Source organism: Balaenoptera acutorostrata, chromosome 12, assembly GCF_949987535.1.
Source record: "Balaenoptera acutorostrata chromosome 12, mBalAcu1.1, whole genome shotgun sequence".
NCBI classification, from domain to species: Eukaryota; Metazoa; Chordata; class Mammalia; order Artiodactyla; family Balaenopteridae; genus Balaenoptera; species Balaenoptera acutorostrata.
In genome coordinates, this window is record NC_080075.1 from 74,662,657 (window position 1) to 74,688,820 (window position 26,164).

At 45.9% G+C, this 26,164-nt stretch overlaps 1 protein-coding gene across 3 annotated transcripts in view; it reads right to left on the reverse strand.

Annotated features, from left to right (window-relative positions):
* Nucleotides 1-25,964, reverse strand: part of EFR3B (EFR3 homolog B) — an 88,531-nt gene extending 62,567 nt beyond the window's left edge. For 2 of the 3 annotated variants that reach the window (XM_057558698.1, XM_057558697.1), the window contains exon 1: nt 25,709-25,842. In XM_057558698.1, the coding sequence (XP_057414681.1) occupies nt 25,709-25,715 (7 nt within the window). In that variant the 5' untranslated portion in view covers nt 25,716-25,842. Of the gene's footprint in view, nt 1-25,708 lie in introns of all 3 variants that reach the window. The other variant, XM_057558699.1, reaches the window with a different exon arrangement.
* Between the last annotated feature and the right edge of the window lie 200 nt (nt 25,965-26,164).

The following is a 26,164-nucleotide window of genomic DNA, read 5'->3' on the forward strand; positions in this document are numbered from 1 at the left end:
ACCCATGAAAGGAAAAGTCAACAGGACTTCAAAGGGAAAAACTTTAAGAAAACCATAAAGTTTCCCTTTTCTCTTTTTCCCTTTTTCCTTATTTCTGATTTTAAAAGGAATACATGCTCATGTGTATACGAGGGTAAAATTGGAAAAAATAAAAATGAATGTAAGCATCACTTATAATCCCACGATTTGTGATTATCAACCTTATAATGTATTTCTTCTGGTTTTTGTTTCTGTGTTTATACATATTCTGAAAATATGCACATAAAAATTGGGATCATACAGTACAGCATTAAAACCTATGTTCTTCTTATATTGTGAGCATCTACTGTCTCACTAAATATTTTTCAGAACCTCATTTTAATGGCTACTTACTATTGCATCTTTTGACAAGACCCCGATTTATTTAATCATTTCCCATTGCTGTTTCCAATTTTTCATTATTCTGAATGATGCAGTGATTTGCCCTTGATAATTAAAGCCAGGAATCGTACAGGCAGAGCCTGGTCTGGTTTTATCGGTGATAAGGAAATCAAATGGTGTCATGTGGCTGTGGGGACAGTAGTGCGGTGGAGGGGACAGCTGTAGGGCCAGGACCCATCTCTCGTTGTCCAGGGAAGATTCGGGATCGAAAGACCAAGAGGAGGTGCTGACACAAATGTGTTTGGGGAACGAGGCAGAGTCTGAGTTTCCAGACAGATTTTATTGGAAGTGGAATTAAACAGTAGCTGAATTCTCCGTGGGGAGACAGTTTGGACCAGACTGTGTCTGAATTCACAGACAACCAGTAGCTGTCAGTAGCCTGACCTTTTGGAACTCCCTCACTTCCAATACGCTCACTGCTTTCCGGCCAATCTTGGCTAATCTGATTGCCACCTTAATTGAGGGTGGGGATTGAAAAACAGAGAAATGTGTCCAATTGATTTAATGTCAGGGCTTCTATTCTTTACTAACTGTAAGCTGCCCTGGGCTTGGGTATCACACTTCCAGCGAGTAATACGTAAAAATAAACAGAATGTTTTTCCATTCCTTGTCTCTTGGAAACACTAACAGCAGGAAAAATGTATCCCAACTATTTTCAGGAACCAGACAGCCTGACTTCCAACCTCAGTTCCAGCTCTCACAGCTGTGCAAACTTAGGCAAGGTTTCAAGGTCTCTGCGACTCGGGCTATTCATCTGCAAAATGGGAACAACAGAACCTACTTCATAGGGTTGTGGTGAAGACTTGATAAGTTAACACAAGTGAGTTCTTAGAACTGTTCCTGGCATATAATAAGCACTCAAAAAATATTAGCTGTTATCATCATCGATATTACTATGATAACTGTTATTAAAATCTATTCCCTAACTTAGGAGAAATAAGGCAAGATAGAATAAAATGGAATTTCAGAGCAAGAATGGCCCTTAAAGCCTTTTGGTTTCATTTTATACTTGGAGTGTGAAGCATAAACAGCTGTTAAGAAATCTAAATCCAAATCCAGGTAGACACACATCCCCTCTCGAATGCCCAAGGACAAATCTCCGAGCAGAAACACAATTGAGCAGGGGTCATCCTGACCAGCGGCAGCAGCTACCGTGTTTTCAGTTGGTCTGTGCCAGGCACCACCCTAAGTGATTCACCTGCATTCATTCATTTACTCTTTACGAAAGTCTATGAGGTTGATACAAGTATTCTTGTTTTGCAGATGGTACCAAACAAAGGCTCTTATCCAGCTTGTTGACTTGTAAATTAAGCCACTGAGGTCTCAGTCCTCAAATACCATATATTGTTGATAGGTAAAAATAGAAATGAAAATGTATTCAACAGGAGTGTGGACCATGTAATCAGCATCATTCTAATTAAATGTTACACATACACAGAGCAGGATTGCTGAGAGACGGAATTGGAACATGTCAGAGGAGACTAATTTTGAACATTATTTATAAGAGAAGGATTCCATTCAATTGTGAGAAAAAGAGGGCTTTCCATGTAGCAAGAGGGTAGAAAGAAAACACTGACATTTCCTGAGTGCCTATTATATCATGTGCCTAACTTAATCACTTTACAGTTTTTAAAAAAATCCCATGAGATATTATCACTTTACAGGGGAGAAAACCAGAGCTCAGAGAGGTTAGTCAATTTGCCCAAGAGCACTCAGGGCGCAGGGAACAGGGCCAGGAACAGAACAAGGAAGGCCCTCTTGACTTCAGAGTAATAGTGTGTATGACGATTTGAAGCGAGAGTAATTATGGTAGGCAGGGATATGAAGAAAATGGGTTCAAGTAGAAAAATATAATTTCTAAGATGGATTACTTTTTAAAAGTTATGTATAAGTGATGATGAAATCTGGACCAGCTCTCTGGATTGTACCAATGTCAGTTTCCTGGTATTGATACCGAACTATTGTTGTACAAGATGGTAACAATGGGGCTTCCCTCGTGGTGCAGTGGTTAAGAATCCGCCTGCCAATGCAGGGGACACGGGTTTGATTCCTGGTCCAGGAAGATCCCACATGCCGCGGAGCAACTAAGCCCATGTGCCACTACTGCTAGCCTGTGCTCTAGAGCCTGTGAGCCACAACTACTGAAGCCAGAGAGCCACAACTACTGAAGCCCGCATGCCTAGAGCCCATGCTCTGCAACAAGAGAAGCCACCACAATGAGAAGCCCGCGCGCAGCAACAAGGACCCAATGCGGCCAAAAATAAATAAATTAATTAATTAATAAAAAAAAAATGTTAACATTAGAGGAGGCTGGGTGGAGCGTACAGGGGCCCCGCCCTGCACATTTCTTTGCAATTACCTATGAATCTATATTTCAAAATAAGTTTTTTAAAAGGTGGCGTATAACAAAGGCAAAGTTCACCTCCTTTTGAGCAGAGGTGGTAACTGGCAGGGGAACTTGACAGAGAACTCTGATCTACTCATGGGGGGCACAAGAACCAGTGTCATGCCAGAGTCTCTCCCACAGCCTCAACTGTGGGAGAAATAAGGTTTGCCAACACACATATTGAATACCTATTATGGGCCTCAGTTGTACCCAGGGCTTCCTGGGGATATGAAGCATTAACAAGACATAGGTCTGGCTTTCGGGGCTCTTACAGTCTAGCTGCAGAGAAAAGGCACAATCGCTTAATAAAATATAAGCCGGCCTGGGTGTACTGATGTTTCTTAAGGCAAGTTTCATGTGTTATAGTGACTCAAAGGAGAGTGCATGCTCCTTAGGCTGGGTTGGTTAAGGAAGACTTCTTGGGGGCGGTAGAATTTAGGCAGAGCCTTAAAGGATGTGTAGGCGAGGAGGAGGGGCAGTCCAGGCAAGAGAAACTGTTAAGTAAAAGATTATGTGTCGACATGATTTTGGAACCTAAGCTTGCCTGGGAGCTAGCTCCTTGCCATCTAGCTGTCAGTGTAGAATGGGCATTCAGTAAAATTGTTGAATAGCTTAAATAATATTCACAGAAAACAATTTTAAAAGATTCATCCTCAGTATTGTTACTCCAAATAGGAATTGTATCACATAGATACAGCTTTGTGTTTTATAGCATAGAAAGCACATGCTTTGGAATTAAGCAAACCTGGGACTATGAGCTGTGTGACCTCAGGTCATCCGAGCCCGCTGCTGGTTTCCTCCTCTGTGGGAGATGAGTAAGGCACCTAGCATCAGCTGGCACACAGTAGGTGCTCCATAAATGTGAACTCTCTGGTCCCTTCATCCTATTTCATAAGCATTTTTCCTGTTGCTGAATTGTCGTCATAATTACCATTGTTAATGTGGCTTAAAATTCTAGGGAGAAGATCTATAATCATTTACTGAACTGTTTCCATATTATTTGACATTTATCTTATTTATACTTTGATGCTTTAAAAATAACGTTGGGACTTCCCTGGTGGTCCAGTGGGTAAGACTCCGTGCTCCCTATGCAGGGGGCCCCGGGTTCAACCCCTGGTCGGGGAACTAGATCCCGCATACATGTCACAACTAAGCCTGCATGCTGCAACTAAAAGATCCCACATGCAACTAAAGATCCCACATGCCTCAACTAAGACCCAGCACAGCCAAAATAAATAAATAGATAAATATTGAAAAAAAAATAATGTTGAAATGAGTGTGTATACATTACAGCTTTTTTTCACCTTCTGGATTATTTCCTTAGGATAGATTTCCAGAAATTGAGTCAAGAGGTATGAAAATTTTTAAGACTCAAGAATGTGAACTGCCTCTTCAGGGACAGGAAATGGCCAAGGGTAGATGGAGAGGAGGTTCCACACAGAAGGCTCTCAAGTCCTTAGGACACAAGAAGCTCTGACTGCCCAGGTAAGGACTCCAGACTTTATCTTGTATGTGAGGGGGAGTTATTTAAGGGTTTGTTGAAAAGGAGGTATAAGAGGATGAAACTAGTGTATTCTAGGAAGAGCAATCAAGAGTAATCTGGCCTTTGGAATTTGAGTTTAGAGATAGCAGAAGAAGGAAGGCCATCAAGAAAAGGAGCTGGAACCAAGACATAGGGAAATACGGGTGGTGGGAAAAGAAAGAGAAAGGAAGAGCCAGACGGGCCAAACCTGAATGAGAACAGTGCACAGCTGTGACTGACAGCACAGGGAGGGGACAGGAGTCCAGAGCTTGGAATTAGTGACAGAAATGGGGATGCCGCACCCCCAGGGGTGGCTCCCTGCCCACACTGGTCCTGGAAATGGGATCAGAAACTCTTCCTGGCACTGTGGAATGACAGTATCAGTAATATCACATCACCACAGTGACTCGCGAGGTTTGGGACCAGCCATGAGAAAGAAGGTAGATTGGGGCCAGAGTCTGAACACCACCCAGTAAAATCAATGCACCAAAAGCCGATTACAAATCTGGAGGGCAAACAACAGAGAGAAGCCTTCCAGCATCAGCATTCTATTTTTCAGATGTCTACTAACCATAAGCACAGCATACACTGCCACCATGACGTCTGTCAACAAAGGAACCCAATGAAACTTAGCCAGCTGGCTGAAATGTATTTGAATAAATAATTTAAGCGCAAACCTCACTGGCATACTTTTGAAGACCAGGTGACAGCATGGAAAATTTCCTAGGATGGAGTGTTTAATGAGAAAGGTATATATGTGCTAAACTCTATCCACAGTATGGCCCAAGCTATGAAAATTATGATTAAATTAGGACAAGAGATGTGGAGAAAAGAAAACAGCTTGACCTGTTGGTGTATCAAACCACAGTGAATTTTCTCCTTTGTTTTCATTTCCATGAATGCTGTATGGATATTTGCAATTCCCCCCGCCCTGATCTTGCTTGTCTGTAAGCCTGGTGAGCAGGGCCTTTCCCCACTGAGCCTCTGCTCCCCTCTCCCGGGCTCACTTGCACTCCTCTCTGTCCCCAGCTCTTTGTTGGACAGGGGCCCATTCCCACTCCTGGCTGTGGTGGGACATTTCTAACTGAAACGGTGTTACGGGCTGTTTACCACTTTCCTCCTCCGTTCTTCATCCCAGCTCAGCCATCACTAACTCCTCCAGGGTTGAATTTTAAATCACCACTGGGAAAAAACTTGGTGTGGAATCTTTAATAATTTTTATTTCAGCATGCTTTGAAACTGGGGTGGTGGGGGGAGTATTGCATGAGATACACTGTGACCACCAGAAGCAGGCAACGGCTTCTCTTCTCACTTTAATTTACACTGACTCCCAGCCATTTCCAAGGCCTGGACCTCCTTTCCCTCATTTCGAAAGTGACTCTGGTGCAGATCGTACAATGAATCTTTGTTTTACTCATTGCTCAACATCCAGTATCCAATGCAAGCAAACACATGGACCTTTAAACCCATTTATCTTATCTTTGTGTCCCAAGATGGGTCTAATGATCACAGTTTGGGAACTCTAACTAAATATGAGGCACTCGACATTCCAGATCGTCCTCAAGTCTGCAGTGAACTCAGCTCGCAGATGAATGCTGTCTGTGTCTGTCACCTTCAAATTGTTATTAATGTCTCAGTATTTTCAGAGCTCATCATAGCCTGTTTGATAAAATCTAGGTTTCAGCTTCTCAGCATGGGGAGTGAGAACAAAGATCAGAGTAGAACACGGCTGCCAGCTTCCTACAAAAAAGTAATAATAATAACGGCTCCCCTGCACTGTCTCAGACACAGGGGCTTGTAGGACATGTCGGCCCTGACCCTGCATGTTCAGTCCAGGAGAGCCAGGGCTGGGAGGACCACAGGTGGAATATTGGTACTTTTCCTCCCCTTGGTTAAGAAATCCCATTCTCAGTACCTGCACCTGCTCAGATGCACAAGAAAGCAGGTAAGAATGGATTGGTGGCTTTGTCTGGAAACAACCTAAATGTTCCTCAATAGGAGACTGGCTAAATAAGCCAGGGAACATCCATGCAAAGGACACTGTGCAGCAGCTGAAATGAATAAAGCAGAGCTGAGAGCACCACTATGACAGCTCTTCAAACGCACTGCTAACTTAAAAGGCGGCTGCAGAACTCATACGGCATGATGACATTGGTGTGAAACACTTACTGGCCCAACAAACTTGGCACATATGCAAATATGTGTGTGAAATATGCTGTAAATGCACACAGAGAGACCCATAAGGACACACAGTGCAGGGTCATCAGTGGTTACCTCCAGCGTGGGATGAGGAGATGTGGTAGCCACCAGTCACTCGTGGTTATTTAAACTAATAAAATTTAAAATTCAGTTCCTCGGACACACTAGCCACACTGTATGTGTCCAATAGCCACAACTGGCTAGTGGCTACCTTACTGGACAGCGCAGATAAAGAACATTTGCATCCGATTTAGAGCCTTAGTTTTTAGTTGAATTTCCTCCCCCAACAAAAATGTTTTATGTACTCCTCACTTAATTTAAAATAGATATAATTTAAAATTTTTTCCCATTTTCTCTTTGGGGTGAAACGCCTCACAAAGTCTGATGTGAATAATTTTCTGTTCAAAGATTTGGAATCCAAGAGTTTAAAACACACACACACACACACACACACACACAGAGGGACTGTTTTCTGGACTTGCTCAGCTTGGTTCTTGCTGGAGCTGATTAAAGACCTGGCAGTCATCTCATTTATTCATGCACACACCAGGCATGCAACACAAATGCATCGAGTCCATTAGATGTAGATAAAGAAAAAAATAAAATAAAACCAGGATGCATGAGTCCCCGTCCTCTTGGGCATGGGCTCAAGCAGCCATAACAAAAGGACAAGTGTCACTTGAGTCAGAGAGCCAGCGTGCTGGGACGTCAGAGGGTGGAGGTGTCATTTCAGTTTAGGTGCTTCCCAATGGAAATGAGGTACAGATAATGTGTTGACAAAGAGGAGAAAGGAAGGCTTTCCAGGCAGTGGGAACAGCATCTGCAAAAGCTCAGAGGAGCCAAGTCCAAGGGAGCCTTCTGAGACAAGTCAGTGGGCCAGTCTGTCCAGGGCAGTGTGAGGGGAGCTGGGGTGTCAGGGAGGGGCCAGGTGGTGAGATGCCCTCGGATGCCAGGCCAAGAGGGGAGAACTGTCATTATACTAACAGCCACGTCACCTTTGATTGTGCCTTAGAATGTGTAAGGAATCTACTTCCGACGGATAGATGGATGGGGCGTTGCTGGGCGACCACAAAGAATGCGACACCCCTGGCAGAGGAGCAAGACAAGGCCTTGAACTAGGAATGTCCAGCTGGAGGTGTGACAAACGTGGGGAAGTCACACAGGGTGAGTATGCGACCCGGGTTGGGGGGGGCATATTCAGTCTCCAGCCCGTGGTGAAGCAGAAATAAATGGAAAGGGAAATCAGGAAGAAGCAGAGGCTTTTGATGGGTGTCTCACTGGCCCCAGAGCCAAGGGATGATATTTGGGATCAAGACCAGAGATGGGGTGGGCGGAACGCAGGCTAACCTCGGCCTCTCTCCCTCCCTTTACACGTGAGGGCCACCAAACAGAGGTGACAGCTGAGGGGCAAGTGGAGGGCCTTTCTAGGGGCGACGACAGAGACAGGAATGGCCGGGCCTCACAGCATCTGCACAGCGCCCGCAATCGCAGAGGGAGGCGAGGACCCGGAGGGCACCGTGTCACGGCAGTTTGAGCAGGGAGGTGAGTTTCAAAAAGTGAAAATGGTCAGGAGAGGAAAAAACCAGCAAGAACTGAGAAGGCAAAGGCAAAGGCCTCAGCAGTCAGGCCTCCACTGGTGACCTTCTGGACAGGTTTTCAGTAGAGATGACTTTGGAATCTCAAATAGAGTGAGTCATGTGGGGAATGATTACCAAGGGAAGAGGAGAGGCGTAATCTCAGCTTCCGTGATTGCTGGTTTAGAAGCGTCAGAAAATATTATATGAAACACTGATTTAAAGATGACACCACCACCGGCAGTGCTTGGTTTGCCTCTGCATGGGTCATGGGGACACGTGGCTTTGACAGGTTCAGCCTTCACCAGGTGTGAATAATTGACAAACTCCAGGCTGCTTCTACTATCAGAAGCAGCGCAGGCCCCCAGGCCATGCGGGTGAACTTCCGAAGTGACCCTGAGACCTCCTGCTTCCAGTGTAGCCTTAGGACCCTGCAGGTATTCTGTAACTTTGATGATAGAATTACCGCTAACCGTTAGAGCATTGTTGGCATTTTATAATTTAATTGGTTCTCACTTTATAAACTTTGTTTATCAGTATAAGCAGTGTATTGTTTACATATATGGAAGGAAGTACTTTGTGGGCCTTCAAAACCCAGGGACTCCTAATAAATGAGATCAAGGGTGGGGTGGGGTGCGATGGGAGGTTCATGCCTATGTGCATAGCTGTCTGTAAGGTGTTCTGAGCTCATTGTGGGAATTCATTCATCTGAAGTTTATCCATCTGAATACCTACCACTTGGCATATTGAGGCATTCAATTTTTTTTTTTTTTTAACAACACATGAACCAGGGGAATTCCCTGGTGGTCCAGTGGTTAGTACTTGGTGCTTTCACTGCTGGGGCCCGGGTTCCATCCCTTGTCGGGGAACTAAGATCCCGAAAGCTGCATGGTGTGGCCAAAAGAAATAATAAATTTTTAATAAATAAATAAATAGAGTAGGATTTAAAAAAAAAAAAAAAGAACACATGAACTGTGGGGGTAAGGGTTATTCCAGTGGATAACTCCTGCCCTCAGAGACTTTGCAGCATAGGGAGTAGAATCCATCACATGAAAACAATAGAGTGCTTGAAATTTCACTGCTGATTTGGTTTAGGTTTGGAGCTAAGAACTGGAAACCAGGACTCAGGATTTATACCATGAATGCTTTCCCCATTCCCATAATATGTCCAGTTTCCTACTGTGGTCACCAGGCAGCCTATAAAAAGCAAGGTTACACACCTCTAGCTTTCCAAATGAACACACAGTATCAAATATAGAAATCAGAGGAAGCTTCATTGTTATGGAGCCAAAATGATTGAGATCAAGTGTGAGCGCTTTAAATATACAGATGAACTAAAAGATTTAAGACACAGACTCTTAAAGGCTAAGATTCCAAGATCAATCATTCAAAAGGCCAAATATATAATCAGAGAATCTGTCACAGCATGAGCAGTGGTGATGGAACACAAAACAGGCACCGTGCCCAGAGCTGCTAAAAGATAAAGTCAGGACCAGTGTGACCGTGGTGCCAGAGGGGACTTTCAGAAGCAACACTTTTGAAATGCAAAACAGAATTAGGAGCAAGCACCAGAAATCGGCAAAAAAAAAAAAAGCAAAACAAGTGCTAGGTTGAGCCACACTAAAAATGCCAGGTAAGCATCAGGCCAAGCACAGACAAGACCCATTTTTAATGAGGCAGTTCTAGTGCGCATGGGCATACTGAGTATATACCTGCACAAGGAAGAAAGTCCCTCCGGCAGGTTCTGCCCACATTGCAAGAAGCAAAAAGCAGATAGTCTGAGAAAGCAGCTAAGCAGAGTGGGTCCTGAAAGCAGAAACCCAGCTGGCCAGGGACAGCTTCTAAAAAAGCTCTGAATGATGAGTGGAGATTGTGAGCTCCAAATCAGATCTTCAGCCTCTGGAGGGGTGGCTCTGTTATTGCTATGTTGTCATTAAAAAGGATCCGTTGATAGTAAAATACGTATTACAACCCCTCCTATTAACATCAACATCAGCTAACATTAAGCTCTCATTATGCATCAGGGACTGTTAAGAGGTTTGAATGCATTGTTTTATTCAATCCTCTCAACAACACTGAGGTGGGATCTATGTCCCCATTTTACAGACAAGGAAAATGAGGCTTAGTACACACAGTTGAGAAACTTATCCAAAGTCACACAACTGTTACTTGGGGTAGTGGGATTCAAACCTAGGCCTATCTGACTATAGGGTCTTCACACTTAACCCCGGGACTGCAAAGGAGACACTGAGATTTATTCACTTCCATGGGCCATTGGGAAAAAAATCCATTTTTAGCTAGGGAGATGTAGGTCTTTGTGCAGATATCACAAACCAGCACATTATTGAAGAAACAGGTGAATAATAAGGCCATTAAAGGCCATGCATTCTTAGGAGAACGACATCACTGCGAGGTCACAGAAGCACCAAGGAGGAAATGGAAAAATCAATCCTGCACACACACCCAGCCCTGCTCAGCCATCCTCTGTGCTGGTGCTGGTGCTGAGACAGGGCTGCAGGCCTGGTCAAGCCAGGCTTTGTTCTGTCATTTAAGGTCCAACAAGAGTCAGCAATGCTCATGGCAGTGCTCCAAAGGCCTTGCACCAGATGGCCCTCCTTACGGGCCCTCTGCCCCCCCGCCCTGCCAGCACCATCAACCTCCCAGCTGCCAACGCCGGCCTGGACTTCCTGGGTCAGCTTCTCCCGCTCTCTGCTCAGCACAAGTTTTCTAGCAGCATGCGCCCCGACCAGCAGCTCTCAATGAGCACTTAGTTACTGGGGTGCTGGGGACCTTGCTGGGCTTCGGGTGAGAGCCCGGTGGGGCTGGCACAGGTCCCTGGCTGTCTTCTGGCACACCAGCTGCCAGCAATGCAAAACAGACCTGTGATTGTTTGCATGAATGTTTTCTTCTTTTCCTGGGTTTCCTGCTGTCTTATTGCAGTATAATTAACATGCAGTAGATGCACAGATCTTACCAGTTCAGTGCCTTGAGTTTCGACAACTGTTTATACACTTGTGTAACCACCACCCAAACAAGAGAGAGAACATTTGGGATGTCCCCAGAGAGTTCCCCTTTCCAGTCAAGCCCCTCACCCAACCACTATCTGATTTCTAACTTCTATCATCGATTTGTTTTTGCATGTATTCTTGCCTAATCATACCTAAAACATAATTAGAAGATGTTAGATAACCATCCACAGGGCTTTGATGGTGAAAAACACTTTGGATTATGTTTATGTTCTGCCATTAAAACACATGCTCACTACACAACATGTAAAAAATACCAAAGAGTTTTTTTGTTTGTTTGTTTTCTGTGTTTAAAAAAATTTTTTTTTAAATTTTTATTGGAGTATAGTTGACTTACAATGTTTTTTAAATTAATTAATTAATTAATTTATTTATTTTTGGCTGCGTTGGGTCTTCGTTACCGTGCCCGGGCTTTCTCTAGTTGTGGCGAGCAGGGCCTACTCTTCGTTGTGGTGCGCAGGCTTCCCACTGCGGTGGCGGAGCAGGGCCCTAGGTTCGCGCGGGCTTCAGTAGTTGGGGCATGCGGGCTCAGTAGTTGTGGCGCACGGGCTTAGTTGCTCCGCGGCATGTGGGATCTTCCCGGACCAGGGCTCGAACCCGTGTCCCCTGCATTAGCAGGCGGATTCTTAACCACTGTGCCACCAGGGAAGCCCCCAAATAGTTTTTAAAAGAAAGTTTAAAAATCATGTGGGATCCTATCACCCAGAAATAACCACTGTTAGTATTCTAGAGGGTTTCTTTCAGGGCTAGTGTACATGCATTGATGACAGGCTGGCTTTCTAGCGTGGCATTAGCTTTTTTCATAAATAAATAAAGCTTGTTGCTGCTGACCTCAGAGCAGGCCACTTAGAGTTGCCTGTTGTGAGAGGCAGCTTCACCAGAAATCAACCTGCAATTTCAAGCGCCAACTCTTGTGGTTCAATTGGGGCCGACATCTGAATTCACTGCTTGTTTTCTTCAGAGGAATGTGTCTGGCACTCTTTTTTCCACTGGCAGTCACATGACCTCTCCTGGTACCTCAGTTTCACTGCTCAGAAGGACAGCGGCTAGCTCCTTGAGACGCACCTTCCTCCACAAGGTGAATAATGCATTTGCCATTAAATCAGACCATTTGTAACAGAACCTCCAAATTTGATAATCATTCCTCCAGCCACTTTCACAAAAATGCAGTCACAGACATGCCCTTGATATTATTCAAATTTTCTTTCTTTGAAAGATGGCACTTTAATAATATTCTTAATTTAAGTTGGAGGAGTTTTCTAAAGATCCCAAGATTATGATGGTGTCAGTTTCTGGGTCTCCTTTTATATACACCCCAAGCAACAAGGTGACTAATGCTAGGTCATCAGCCTAGCCTTATTTATGCTCCAGAACTCTTTTTATCTTGCAAAACTCTGTACCCATTAAACAACTCTCCATACCCATCCCCTCAGCCCCTGCTGACCTCTATTCTATGAAGTTGACTACTCTAGGTACCTCATATAAGTGAAATCACACAGAGTCTGTTGTTTTGTGACTAGCTTATTTCACTTAGCACAACGTCCTCAGGGTTTATCCATTTTGTGGCATGTGTCAGGATCTCCTTCCTTTTTAAGGCTGCATAATATTCTACTGCATGTATAGACCACATTTTGTTTATCCATTCATCTGTCAAGATATAATTAGGTGGCTTCCACTTTTGGCTATTTTGCATAATGCTGCTATGAGCATGGGTGTACAAATATCTTTTTGAGGCCCTGTTTTCACTTCTTTTGGTATATATCTAGAGACAGAATTATTGGATCGTATGGTAGTTCTGTTTTTAATTTTTTGAAAAACTGCCATAACATTTTCCATTCCCACCGGCAGTGCACAAGGATTCCAATTTCTCCACACCCTTGCCAACATTTGTTATTTCCTGTTTTTTTGATAATAGCCATCCTAATCAGTGTGAAGTAGTATCTCATTGTGGTTTTGATTTGCATTTCCCTAATAATTAGTGATATTGAGCATCTTTTCATGTATTTGTTGGCCATTTATATATTGTCTATGAAGAAATGTCTATTCAGGTCCTTTTCCCATTTTTAACCAAGTTGTTATTCTGTTGTTGAGTTGTAGGCATTCTTTATATATTCTGGATAGAAGTCCCTTATCAGATATATGATTTGCAAATATTCTCTAGGTTGCCATCCTGTGGGTTGCCTTTTCACTCTGTTGATAGTGTCCTTTGGTGCACCAAAGTTTTAAATTTTGATGTGGTCCAATTAATAATGGCATTTTAATTTTATTTTTATTTATTTATTTATTTATTTATGGCTGTGTTGGGTCTTCGTTTCTGTGCGAGGGCTTTCTCTAGTTGTGGCAAGTGGGGCCACTCTTCATCGCGGTGTGCGGGCCTCTCACTATCGCGGCCTCTCTTGTTGCGGAGCACAGGCTCCAGATGCGCAGGCTCAGTAATTGCGGCTCACAGGCCCAGTTGCTCCGCAGCATGTGGGATCGTCCCAGACCAGGGCACGAACCCACGTCCCCTGCACTGGCAGGCAGATTCTCAACCACTGCGCCACCAGGGAAGCCCAATAATGGCATTTTAAATGAGTCCATTTGGACTAGAAGAGAAAATAGTGTTGGGAAAAAAACCAGACCTCGTTCTTTTCTTAGTTATGCCACTCAGTGAGCTGGATGACCTTGGACAAGGCATTTAATTTCTCTGAACTTTATTATCTTTATATGAAAATTGGAGAGGGGAAAAGAACACTTACCACACAGGATTTCTGTGAAATGTGAATGTACATAGGGCAAGAGTCATGGCATCCAGCACTTGGAAGGCACACACCTCTTATCCACACCTACCCCAGCAAACTCGTCAGGAGCGTCATTTCATTCAACAGGACCCCAGGACAGACACTGAATTAACAAAGGGATCATTATCCTGGTCTTATCAGTGAGGAAATGGATGCCAGGTTACATAAAGAACCCAAGACCCCAGTGCCTACATTACCACTTGGATCTCCTGCTGTGGATGCACTCACAGTCCCTGCTGTCTCACCCACAGGACAGACCAGTCACCCCAACTCAGGTGCAGACGTAAGAACTGGGAAACCCTTAAAGACCATCCAGCCCAGCTCTCCCAACTTATAGACAGTGAACCTAAATCTGAGGGAGGTTGAGAATCTTGCCCAGATTCACACAGCAACAGAGCCTGAATCACCCTGACGGCCAACGCTCCCTCCCAGTGCAGAAATGAATGTCCTTGAGAAAACAGAAGGGAGGCCTTGTATGATGTCCAGCACCGCCCACTCCTCTCCAGAACATTCAGCCCTGTTCTGCTCCGACAGTGTTGTCTGGGGGAGAAGAGGACATTCCCAGCAGTGCTGGGGAATAGCTTTGGGGTGAAATTTCTCAAGATAGTCAGACAATCAGATATGTTTACTCTATTTAGCAGCCCCTGGACCCAGGCCTGCTACAATGACCATGCCCCTATCAGGGGTTTGAGGGAAACAATGGGACGACCCTAGTATTTCTTCCCTTTTCTACTCTACCTGTTTAGGAACCTCAGCCAAAGTCAGCACACCTGCTATTCCAGGTGCCCCCGAACTCTAGCCCTGAGACCAAAGGTGCACAAGGGTGCAGAGTGCTTTATCCAGGAACATTCTGGCCAAGTGCTTCGAGAAACAGACATTTCATTGCCTTTGCCTCAAAAGGCCTTTTCATCTTTCTTGTTTTGTGAAAGAATACTGCACAAACAATATGAATGGAAATCAAAATAAAGATTTACCCATAATTATGCCACTAAGTAACCTTCCTTTTTGAAGAAAATGATAGTAACATTTATTCCGAGCTCTACAAACCAAGAAAGAAATATGTAAGAATGACTTTCTAACTGCCCTAACCATCTCATCGGTAGGCCAAGTGGCTATTTCTCATGATTAACACCATTAAATTCTGGAGGAAAAGCCAAATGGTTATATTCTGGCATATTCTTTATGCTATAAAAAATTATGATCAAGGCGGGAAGGCACAGTAAGATGGTAAAATATTATTGTCACTACAGGATTCTCTCTGTACTTAGAGAGATTCCCCAGCCCACCATCACTGGTACCTTGGAAACTTGGGCTGCTAGGTATGTACCTATGGTTGGATGAATGACACATACAATTATTTTATAGTTCAATGCAAATATCTGAGGTCTTACTACATACCAACGATCTCCCCTAGATGCTAGGAAAAAACAAAGATTAAGGTAGAGGTTGTGTCCTCAAGAGGTTCACAGATCTAAGTGTGTAAAGAAATAAATGACATTCAGTTTGACAAATACATGAAAAAAATAACAGCCAAGTATAAGATACAGTGGGGACACAAAGAAGGCTTGGTGGAGGCTGCACAGCTCTGGGTTTTTTCAGCATCCATCCTGTATGATTCAGCTCTAGGAACATACCTCCTGCACAAGTAGTAAGAAGCTAGGAGGTGCTGGGAATGCATCGCTTTATTACAAGCTGCGCTCTTCTAAGAGATGTTCACCCAAGGTCTTTATAAATGTTCTTGTAACTTAGGACTTATGATTTATAAATGTTATTTCCCATATTACTCACCTGAAAAGAAAGTTGGGACATGGAGAGAAACTGTTCTGAATAGTTATGATGAAGCTTGGAGCCCTGCCAGGCTAAGAATCTAAGACTCCTGGTTCCCAGATGCTTGAATTTATCTGAGTCCTTCTGTAGGGTAATGAGAAAGTTAGCATTTGAGTCCAGGAATCCTAATTCTCAGATTTATAGGCAAACTACAGCATGTGCATTAGGGAACTGAGCTTCAAAGTCCTCATCAGGCACCCATATTCCTAGACGTAAAGCCACAACTAAACTATGTAAAATCTACTAAAATATTCAGTTTGGAATTCTCTTGTGGTGAAATTTGCTGTTTGGCATAAGGCACATGTAATTGCCACCAGGTACAAAAGCAGTGTTTTAATCTCACATGCAGTTCTGTGAACACTTGCTTAAGAGACAATGGAGAATGAACTTCAACCAGCTGCATGACCTTGGGCAAATCATTGGTCTTCTGAATCTCTGTGTCCCCAGCTCAACCACAGGTGTAATGACGTCCACCACCAAAGGGTTGTTCTGAGTGGAGGTAATGAACAGAACGACACAGAATAAACATCGCTACATATTAGTAATGCATAAGAATTTAGCATAGTCTAAGGACTTAGATGAAGATGTCACACCTGTCCTCTTTGTGGTCTAAGAGATTTTCTCATCTTTCTGGTACAGGGATGAGAGGGACACAGTCACGGACCACCAATCTGCGCATGGTCCTCGAGGAGACAAGAAAAGTGCTCGACAGAATCAGCGTTATGGTTGTCCCCTTTCAGGGCCCCCATCTGGCAGGTAGGCTTCCCAGAGTCAGGGGCCCAGCTTGCCAATCCTGTAGCAGCTCTCTGGTTTGACATTCTTATTACCAGACCCTTCCGTCTAAGGATTTTTTTTTTTTTTTAATTTTTATTTATTTATTTATTTATTTATTTATTTATGGCTGTGCTGGGTCTTCGGTTCGTGCGAGGGCTTTCTCTAGTTGCGGCAAGTGGGGGCCACTCTTCATCGCGGTGCGGGGACCGCTCTTCATCGCGGTGCGCGGGCCTTTCACTATCGCGGCCCCTCCCGTTGCGGGGCACAGGCTCCAGACGCGCAGGCTCAGCAGCTGTGGCTCACGGGCCCAGCTGCTCCGTGGCATGTGGGATCTTCCCAGACCAGGGCTCGAACCCGTGTCTCCTGCATTAGCAGGCAGATTCTCAACCACTGCGCCACCAGGGAAGCCCCCGTCTAAGGATTTTAACAAATACAGTCTAAATATGATATACTCATCCTTGTAAGCAGGGATTGTCACTATTTCTGGAGAGGGCATGGCCTTGCCCCAGAAGCATCCAGAAGAATTGCTCAGATGATGATAATATCCCCTTTCATAGGTATGATGTTCTATAACATAAATACATGTATGGGGACATTTTTTCATTACAAAGCAAACTATCCCCATTTTATAGGGGAGGGAATGGGCTCAGAGAGAGAGGAACTAACTGTCCAGGGTCCTATGGCTAGAAGGTGGCCACTGGGGACTTGGACCACTGTCCCTCTCTAACACACACAGCCCAGTCCTAACCCCACCTCTCAGAGGCAGCAATCACTGCTTCTAGGCTGGCTGGACCTGAAGATGTAGGGAAGGAGTTTTAATTCACAGACAAACTATCAGAAAAACAGAAGCTCCCCCTGTGAATGAAGGTCTCCGTCTCTGGGGTCCTTCTGGGTCCTCCAGGCCAAGCACTGACCACGGACTACGTTGTTAAGAACACTGCCAACAAGGCACGTGTGTGACTCAGTGCTGGTTGAGTGACAGCCCCACCCGCCTGCCTGCCAGTCTCTCTCTCTCTGAGATGCATGCCCAAGCTCCCTTGTTTTTCATGCCATCACTGGCGCTTGCGTTGTCTTCCGCCCCCACCAACCTACTCTCTGAATCCTCTCTTGCTTACCTTTTCTCATCTAGGTCCCCCAGATTCTTCCTGGGCCCTTTCTCTCTCTGACAAAGCAAAACAATGATAAAGGAGGCGGGGAGGCTGCCAAGAGGCAGAGGCTCCAGCCTGAAGTGAGCTCCCTGCTTCCCTGCTGACGGGCCTGGGACCAGCGAGAAGGCACGTCCCCCTCAGCAGTGCATCCCTGACGTGCACGCTCTCCTCTCTCCCCAAGTTAACATGTGCCAGTCTCTGTGGTGCAGTGAACTCTGCAAAGGAAAGACCCATATTCTCTGAAATATTCAGAATATTCTAGAGACAACATTGTAGGAGGGGGGTGAGTCCGCACTGTGGAGCTGGAATGCCAAGGTTCAAATCCCAGCCCAATCACATAACTGTGTAGCCACGGGCGGGTCACTAAAACCCTTAGCTCCTCAGTTTTCTCATCTTTAAAGTGAGAATAATAATTACCAACCCCTAGAATTTGGGGAGGATTAAACCAGTAAATACCTAAAAAGTGCTTAGAACGCTGCTTGGCACATAGTGGTGCCCAATGAATGGAAACGAAAGTAAGCGTAATTGCATTGTTATTCAAAACACAGTTAAGGCTGAAATACAGAGAGGGTCAGAAGTTATAAAGAGGTAAATTTCAGAAAAGACATCTAGCTCAGGATTCACCCATTCAACAAGGATGAATGAGTAGGTTTTCGAGCACCTACTCCATACCAGGCAGTGCTCTGCGCCTTAAAGATGCAGTGGGGGGGCTTCCCTGGTGGCGCAGTGGTTGAGAATCTGCCTGCCAATGCAGGGGACACAGGTTCGAGCCCTGGTCTGGGAAGATCACACATGCCGCGGAGCAGCTAAGTCCGTGAGCCACAATTACTGAGCCTGCGCATCTGGAGCCTGTGCTTGGCAACAAGAGAGGCCGCGATAGTCAGAGGCCCGCGCACCGTGATGAAGAGTGGCCCCCGCTTGCCACAACTAGAGAAAGCCCTCGCACAGAAACGAAGACCCAACACAGCCATAAATAAAATTAATTAATTAATTAATTAATTAAAAGAAAAAACCAAAACACATTAAAAAAAAAAAGATGCAGTGGGGAACACAGAGAAGAGGAATATTAGATTATGGTCAATGGCTGTGCAGTGAATTAAAATAAGGCATGTGAACGAGAGGGACAGACAGGCCTCCCTGGATTGTGGAGACAGGAACAGCTTCTCCAGGGAGCACACTCTCAAAAGACTCACATTCATCCGTGGAAGGAGAAAATAACATCCACAGCCACGAAGCAGGGCAAGAGCCTCGGCAGGTCCTGGCTCATCCAAACCAGGAAGGAAGCCGAGGGCAGAGCCCGTGGCCGTTTCAGGGAGGAATCAGAATCCACAAACTTGTATTTGGACCAGTCTTCATACTCTACAAACTGGGATAGAGCTGATTAAGGGAACTATATTTTCAAAAGAAAAATCTAATTTAGGCCAATATTTTTGAAATATCTCCTTTTTAAGGAGGAACTCAGGGAGGAATTTCTTTCAGATCTTAGCATCTCAAAAAACTGTATTTGTCCCAGGCAATTGCAGTTTTTAAAAGTTTTAAAGATGCTATGAGTTTTGCAAATGACTTTTCTCCTCCCTTTTTTGGCCTACAGGAAGCTCAAAACTGAATTTGCAACAGGGCTGGTTGGTAGGTGTTTTTTCCCTGATACAACCTTTTTTTTGACTTTTTTTATTTTTCTGTTTTACTCTTAGATTTTCTTTGCATTGATCTCTTTATTTATTGTAGCACAGGTGTGTGTGTGTGTGTGTAAAATATATGCTCCAAATCCTCTTTAGAATTAGATTATAATAAATTTACTGCTCTAGGTAATTTAGCACCTATTTCACAATAAACTATTTTTTATATCTGCTTATATAACCCACATTTTATGTACCATGGGAATTTTTTTTAAAGTTTCAGTTCACCTTATCCCCACCCAGTCCCACTGTTTTTTTTTGTTTTTTTTTTTTAAAGGGGCAAACATCTTCCACTGCAGACGCACAGTTGTAACTGGTCCAAAGCTTTCTCACTCCTTGGGCTACTGCCTGCGGCTTCGGCATCTATCTCCGCCTCTTTCCTTCATTTTCCCATCATCCCCCCACCCATTCTGCACAGTGCCCCCAGCTTCATTTCTTTAAAACATTAATTGAGCAAATCAGCCGTTTGACAGTTTTCAACTCTTCACCGGCTCCTACTGTTCATAGGGGTAAGTGAAAACTCCTTATCCTGACAAAATCTCCTTCTCCATCACATAATTCACCATCTAAACTGCCCAATCCCAGGTAGTTTCCCTAACTATCCCTGGACATGTCTTTCCTTTCCCCACCTCTGTGCACTTACACTGGTGTGTCTCCCGGCATGCTCCCCCGCCCCCCATCCCCCAGCCCTCAGAACGTCACACAAATGCCTGCTGCCCTGCGAAGCCCTCCTAATGGCTCCACCTCCCAGTGGTCTCTTCCACGTCAAAATATTGCTGGCTGGCCATCTGAAGAGTAGCTCCATTCCACCTTGCGAAACTGTGTAATTTTACTGAACCTGTCTCTGTATCGTTTAATTTTTTGCAGGTTTTACAACTCGTTTGTGCACTGAAACTGGAAACTTCTTGATGGAAGGAATTTTTATACATTTTTTATCCCTCACGATGCCCTGTAGTATCATATATAGTTGACACTCCACAAATACTTGACAGTTTATCTCTATTTCCCTTCAAAATACAAAGCATAAAGCAAATGACAGGCCAATGGTTAAGTCCTCAATAAATAAACTAATCCTACTCATATGACAATTCACTAAAATGCAAAAGATTAGAAAATATAGGAAGTGTTTAACTTCACTAGTAATAAAGAATACAAGTTAAAATTATATAATGTTTCTTATCAAATTAGTAAGATTAGGAAAAAATCTCAACCTTTAATGCTTTTGAGAGTGCAAGGAGATAGGTACTCTCATAACTGCTGGTGTAATCGATACAAATTGAAAACAATTTGACAATATGTAACAAATCTTTAAAATGTTTATATACCTTGATCAACCCATTTGGAGGGCTAGGGAAATACTCCAAGGTTCAGAGAAAGCTCTGTGCACCCGGTACTCTTCCCAGGGTTATAACACTGAATCTTTATGAACAACTTAAATGTACAATAAGGAAATTATATGTCCATTCAGTGGACTGTTACATAGCATTAAAATGGCATTAAAAATGGCAGCCAGTGACTTTGTGTTAACTTGGGGGTGGGGGAATGCTTATATTCTAATGTTAAGTAGAAAAAAATAGAATACCAAATTATGGGAAATGAATAATTCTAACCACATAAACAAATGCATGGAAGGAAAGATATCAAAACAGTAAAAGAAGTTATACTTGTTTATTGTTTATGGTGTTTTCCAGATTTTCTAGAAGGATTGGATGACTACCAGGGGGGAAAAAAAAAGATGCTTTTTTTTTTGGCCACACACCTTGGCTCGTGGGATCTTAGTTCCCCAACCAGGGCTCAAACCCAGGCTCCCCTGCAGTAGAAGCGCAGAGTCCAAACCACTGGACCACCAGGGAATTCCCAAAAGGTGCTTTTCGAAGTAGATTTTTCTTTTGTTTATACCAGGAACAGTATCACAAGCACTGTTATTAAGCTTATCAGACATAAGCTTAAATTTTTTTTTTTTTGCCCCTTTTTTAAAATAAGAAATGGAGAGAAGAGAGAAAGTTGAAGAAAGGGAAGGAGAAAGTGGGGCAGCTCTCTTATCCTGATTAATCCCTGTCATGAGGTGGGCATTGTCATCCTGTAGAGCCAGGAAACAGGCTCAGGAAGTCAGGTCCAAGGTTACCTGAGGGGCAGAGCCACCATCACAACCAGGGTAACATGCCAGGAGCAGGCAGGAAAGAGAAAAGAAAGGGCAAAAGCAGGTGAGCACAAAATCTTAGGGGTAATTCATATAACAATATGAAAGATTGGTTCTAGTGGGTAGAATTGTGCATGTTTTTTTTCCCCTCCTCCCTTTTCCAGATTTTCCATAAGGTGATATTAACTTTTTGTTTTTATTTATGTGCGATAAGGAAACTGCAACCGTTTGAAATCACTGAACTGTGGGCGGCAAGAGAGAAAACAGGCTCTACTCACTCCACCCCCGCCCCCCCCTAAGGGGAATAAAGGAGTCAGGAGGAGAAGGGAGGGGGCGGGGGGACAGCTCCCACCTGAACAAGCCCCACACTGCACCATAGGACTGCCTCAGGATTTGGGGGATGAGGTTGGAGTGTGTGTGTGTGTGTGTGTGTGTGTGTGTGTGTGTCTCCTGCGATGAGGAGAAGCAGGATCTGTGGAGCTGTCTGCCAAGGTGAGCCTTTGTGCCGCACGTGGGGTCAGCTCCACCCTGCACTTCTCCCCACCACCCGCAAGTCACACACACATGTGCCCTGTAACGCACATGTACAGAAATTTGTGTGCTGCTGCTCTTTTCCCTACAGTCGGCTTTTCTGAATCACAAAGCATGAAGAAAGGCCTATGCTGGGCATGAGGCAGTACCGAGAGGTGAGGAGGGATTCGTTAGTGCAGCTTTTGTTTAAGGGAGATTGGGCTACACAGACGGTGGTTCTGGGGAAATGCTTCCCAATCGTCTTCATGGCCTGCTGCCCTGATTCCGGAGGGTAGTATTTCTTGGAGAGCTTGGCCCAGCCTTGGTGCGTAAGTGGGACGCTCCTAGGTGGGACCACCATGGCTCCATCCCAGGGGAGAAGGAGAGGGAAACTTTTAATTATGTAATTCTAACACACACAAAAAAACCCTAATGGGAATCCATTTTTAGCAGAGAATTTGCTCACAATCTTCCTACCCCAGTACAAAGGGCTTTTATAGTTTCCCAGATCCCTTGTCAGTCTGTGTTCATAGGTAGAAAAAGAGTGTGGGGAGTCACCTGTGTCCTTTCGGAGAGCCATTTCCAGAAAGTGACTGGGCCTTAGGAATGAGTGAGCAGTGAGGAGCAGCTGGGGTGCGTTTGGTGAAGGGAAGGAGAAGTAGTTCAGTGGCTTGAGTGGTTAGCTAGGTCAAGGTGACTTGTGTGTTAAGCTGGGGTGGGAGGTTATGCAAACAGGCATCTTCAGGAGCCAGCAGAGAAGAAAAGAGAAGGGCAAAGAGGCCCAGGAGGACCTGAAGGGCACAGGCTCTTGAGCAATTTGTCTTGTGAGTGCAGAACCTCTTATGCACTGTCACATCCAGGGTCCAGCTCTGAGGCTCACATAGACCTGGGAGATGGATGGGCCTCTCGCCGTTTTATACAGAGATATCATTCTGAGAGACAAACCCACTTGTCTAAGATGAAACAAACATGAACTGACTCTGGGTTGACATGGGCTGGCCCCATGTCTAGGATTCTTTCTGTCCCAGATGACACCGTGTCCTCTAGCAAAGACAAGGGGCCCTTATTCTCCCATAGATGGAAGGAAGAAGATGGGGGAAACTGAGGACACAGGGAGACTGAGTTGTCGGGGGCAGAGGTAAGGTGAGGAGGAGACGAGAGGGGAGATGAAGATCTGTCCAGCATCACCACGCAGCTGAGAGGAGCAATGGGAGTGAGATTATGCACACTGATAATGGATCCAGTAACCAGGGTGGATGGTCAAGGGACACCTTTACCTAAAGCTCTTAGGTGACTGTTGGCTCTACACAGGGCCCTCACTGCCCATCAGTTAATAAAATCCCTGGTGGCATTTTCCCAGTGAGCATTTACCCAGGGCATCAGGGGAGGGGGAGGGGCACTGAGCTAGGAAGCCCTGTTTTCATTTTGCCTTTTTCCATCTAACTGTGCCACCTTGGATAAATCACTCAGAAAATAAGAACCAAATATAAGAAGTCTATGATTCTATGCCTTCCCAACCTCCCTATTCACATCTTTTTTCATCACTTGATTGCCTCTGAGGAGAGAATGATTATAAGTATGATATGGACCCTTTCTTTTCATGAAAGTCAAGAAAATACTGAAATCCAGGCCAACGAGCCCTCCCCTTGGAGAGTGGGCACCTCTCACACCTCCTAAGACAAGGCTTTGCACTAAGCAAGACTCAGTAATCATCTCCCAACCAGCACTGGCATGACTTTGCTGCAGGCAAGTATGCAGAGGATTCCTTCATTACAATCTTTATATGCATGATTCAGGGGTAAGTACTGTCTCTGTTTGCATCTGGAGGAATAAGAACATATTATAAAAGAGAACTGAAAATCTGTGGTGTATCCAAAAATAGCACGCAGATATGCCAGCCTCCTGGTTCACCTTTCTGTACCATCCAACTCTTCCTTGACTTGCTTCACACAACAGAGGCAGACTGGGACCCCCAATGCTCAGGTATCCTGGGATCAGTTATCAAACTGTCTCAGACTAAATGCCTCGAGGTGACCCAGCAGAACTAGGGTTCCTAATTCTTACCCATTCTGATGGGCCTTGTCCTAACTCCTTCCCCACTGCAGGTGCCCCTGCAGTCACATGCTTTTATCAAGTGATCTGCAGCTTTAGGCTGCTCACTCTGCAGAAAAGAATGGGGGAAAAATAGAGAGTAAGAAAATATAGCTCTCTCCTGGGAACCTCACAACCTCCTAGCTTATAAAACACAAGCCTTGCTACCTTCCTGCAGACTCCCCATTGGCCAGCAGCACACGCTCTGAAGTCAATCCCCTCCCACCCCACTCCCCAGCCTTGGCCCATCCAAGAGATGATACTTGCTGAAGGGACCTGCTGATGTTCCAACCTGGTTCAGAAATGCACATGTGTGACCAATGGGGCAGGAAAGGAGGCTGATTAAAAGGCTGAGTGTCTCTCTAAATAATGAGGCCCACTGACTGCTGAGCCTTCGTACTACACTCTCAGCTTCCTGTGCCTCAAACTTTGTGACTCATAGCACTTGCTTGCAGAGGGAGGCAGCTGAGCGGCCTTGGCGATGGGTTAAATCGGGAATGTGCTTTTCTTCCGACACTCACCCCTCAGGTGCCACCTGAGCCCCTACCTGGCCGTGGGGGTGGGAGCTGAGCATAGCTTCAGCTCTTTTGCTGGCCCTAAATAGCTGCCAGAGCCTGATTTCCGATGGACTTAGGTCCATGGGGATCCTCTCTCTCTTTCTCTCTGTCTCTGTCTGTCTGTCTGTCTCTCTCTCTCTCTCTCTCTCTCTCTCATACACACACACACACAAACACACACACACCAGTTCAGAGTATCTGGAGGCTCTGTAATGCCGCTGATTTCTAAACTCGTCTGGGTCTCCAGTCCTCCATTCCTCAGAGCTGCAATCTGAGACCCAGAGTGCTCTTTTCTTCACCCACACTGCCTCCAAAACCAGAGGAATTCCTGGAAATTTTAAAAGCAGAACAGGGTATCAAGAGGGTCTGGCTAACTGTTGCACATCAGTTGAGGGGATGGCCGTGGAAGGGGGCAAGAGAGGTCAGGGGACAGCCAGAGGTGGCCACTCAGAGCTGCCCGGCACCCTCAGCAGCGTCTCTCCCGTTCGTCCCTGCGGAGGGCATATCTGGAAGTTCGGGAGCTTGGGTCCCACGGGCGGCAGGGGCAAGCAAAGGGCAGGTCCATCCAGAGGCGGCGAGACCTGGCTCCCAGAACTGGCTCTCTGGCCAGCCCTCTGCACCGCGGGCGCCGCCTCCCACATGCTCGGAGCCGGCACAAGGCAGGCAGCGAGCGTCTCCCCGCAATCCCGGACCGGCTTCCCGCATAAAACTCCCCAGCACAACCTGCTTTTGTTAATTCTGCAAATGCTGTCACAACACCCCCTGTCTGCTCGGCTCCAAGGGAGACTCGCTTTCCCTAGAACCCAGCCGCTTCGGATCCCCCGAGCCCACTGCACCCCGACGGACCACCGCCCACCCGCCCCAGCGCCCTCAAACGAGCGAGGTCCGAAGGACCTCGAGGACCCTACGGTCCCCGGTCCTGAGCATCTTTGTCCTCCCAGCACAGACGCGCACACAGAGCGACAGAAAGAGCCCAGCCGGGCACCGAGTCCGCGCCCCTGTCCTCGCCGGGGCCCCGCAGGGGGACAAAGGTCCGCGTTCTGCAAGTTTGCGAGCCCGGAGGCAGAGCCCTCCTTACCGTACATCTTGGCGGGGCGAGTGCCTCCCGGGAGGCCGCGTCGCCTGCAGCCAGCCCCCGGCGGCGCCGGCCTTTCATTCACAGCCGGGGTGGCCGATGGCGGCGGCCGGCGGAGGCCCGGGCGGGGCGGGAGCAGGAGCTGGAGCAGGAGCGAGAGCGGGGGCCGGACGCGAGAGGGCAGGGGCCGGGAGCCGCACGCCCATTCAGCAGCCCCGGCTGAGCGCGGCCGGCCTCGGCTCGGGTTTCTGGGCAGCGCTGCGCCGAGAGGGGCGGAGGCTATGCTAATGACCGTCCCTTCCCGCGGGCTTGGCCACTGCCGGGCCGCCCCGCCCAAGCTCCGCCCCGCCCCGCCTCGCCCCCCGGCAATTCCCACCCCCCGAGAAACCCAAATCCCTAGAAGCACCTTTCCCAGGCTGTCGCCCCCAGGTGCTGGGTGGCGCATTTTCCAGAGGCAGC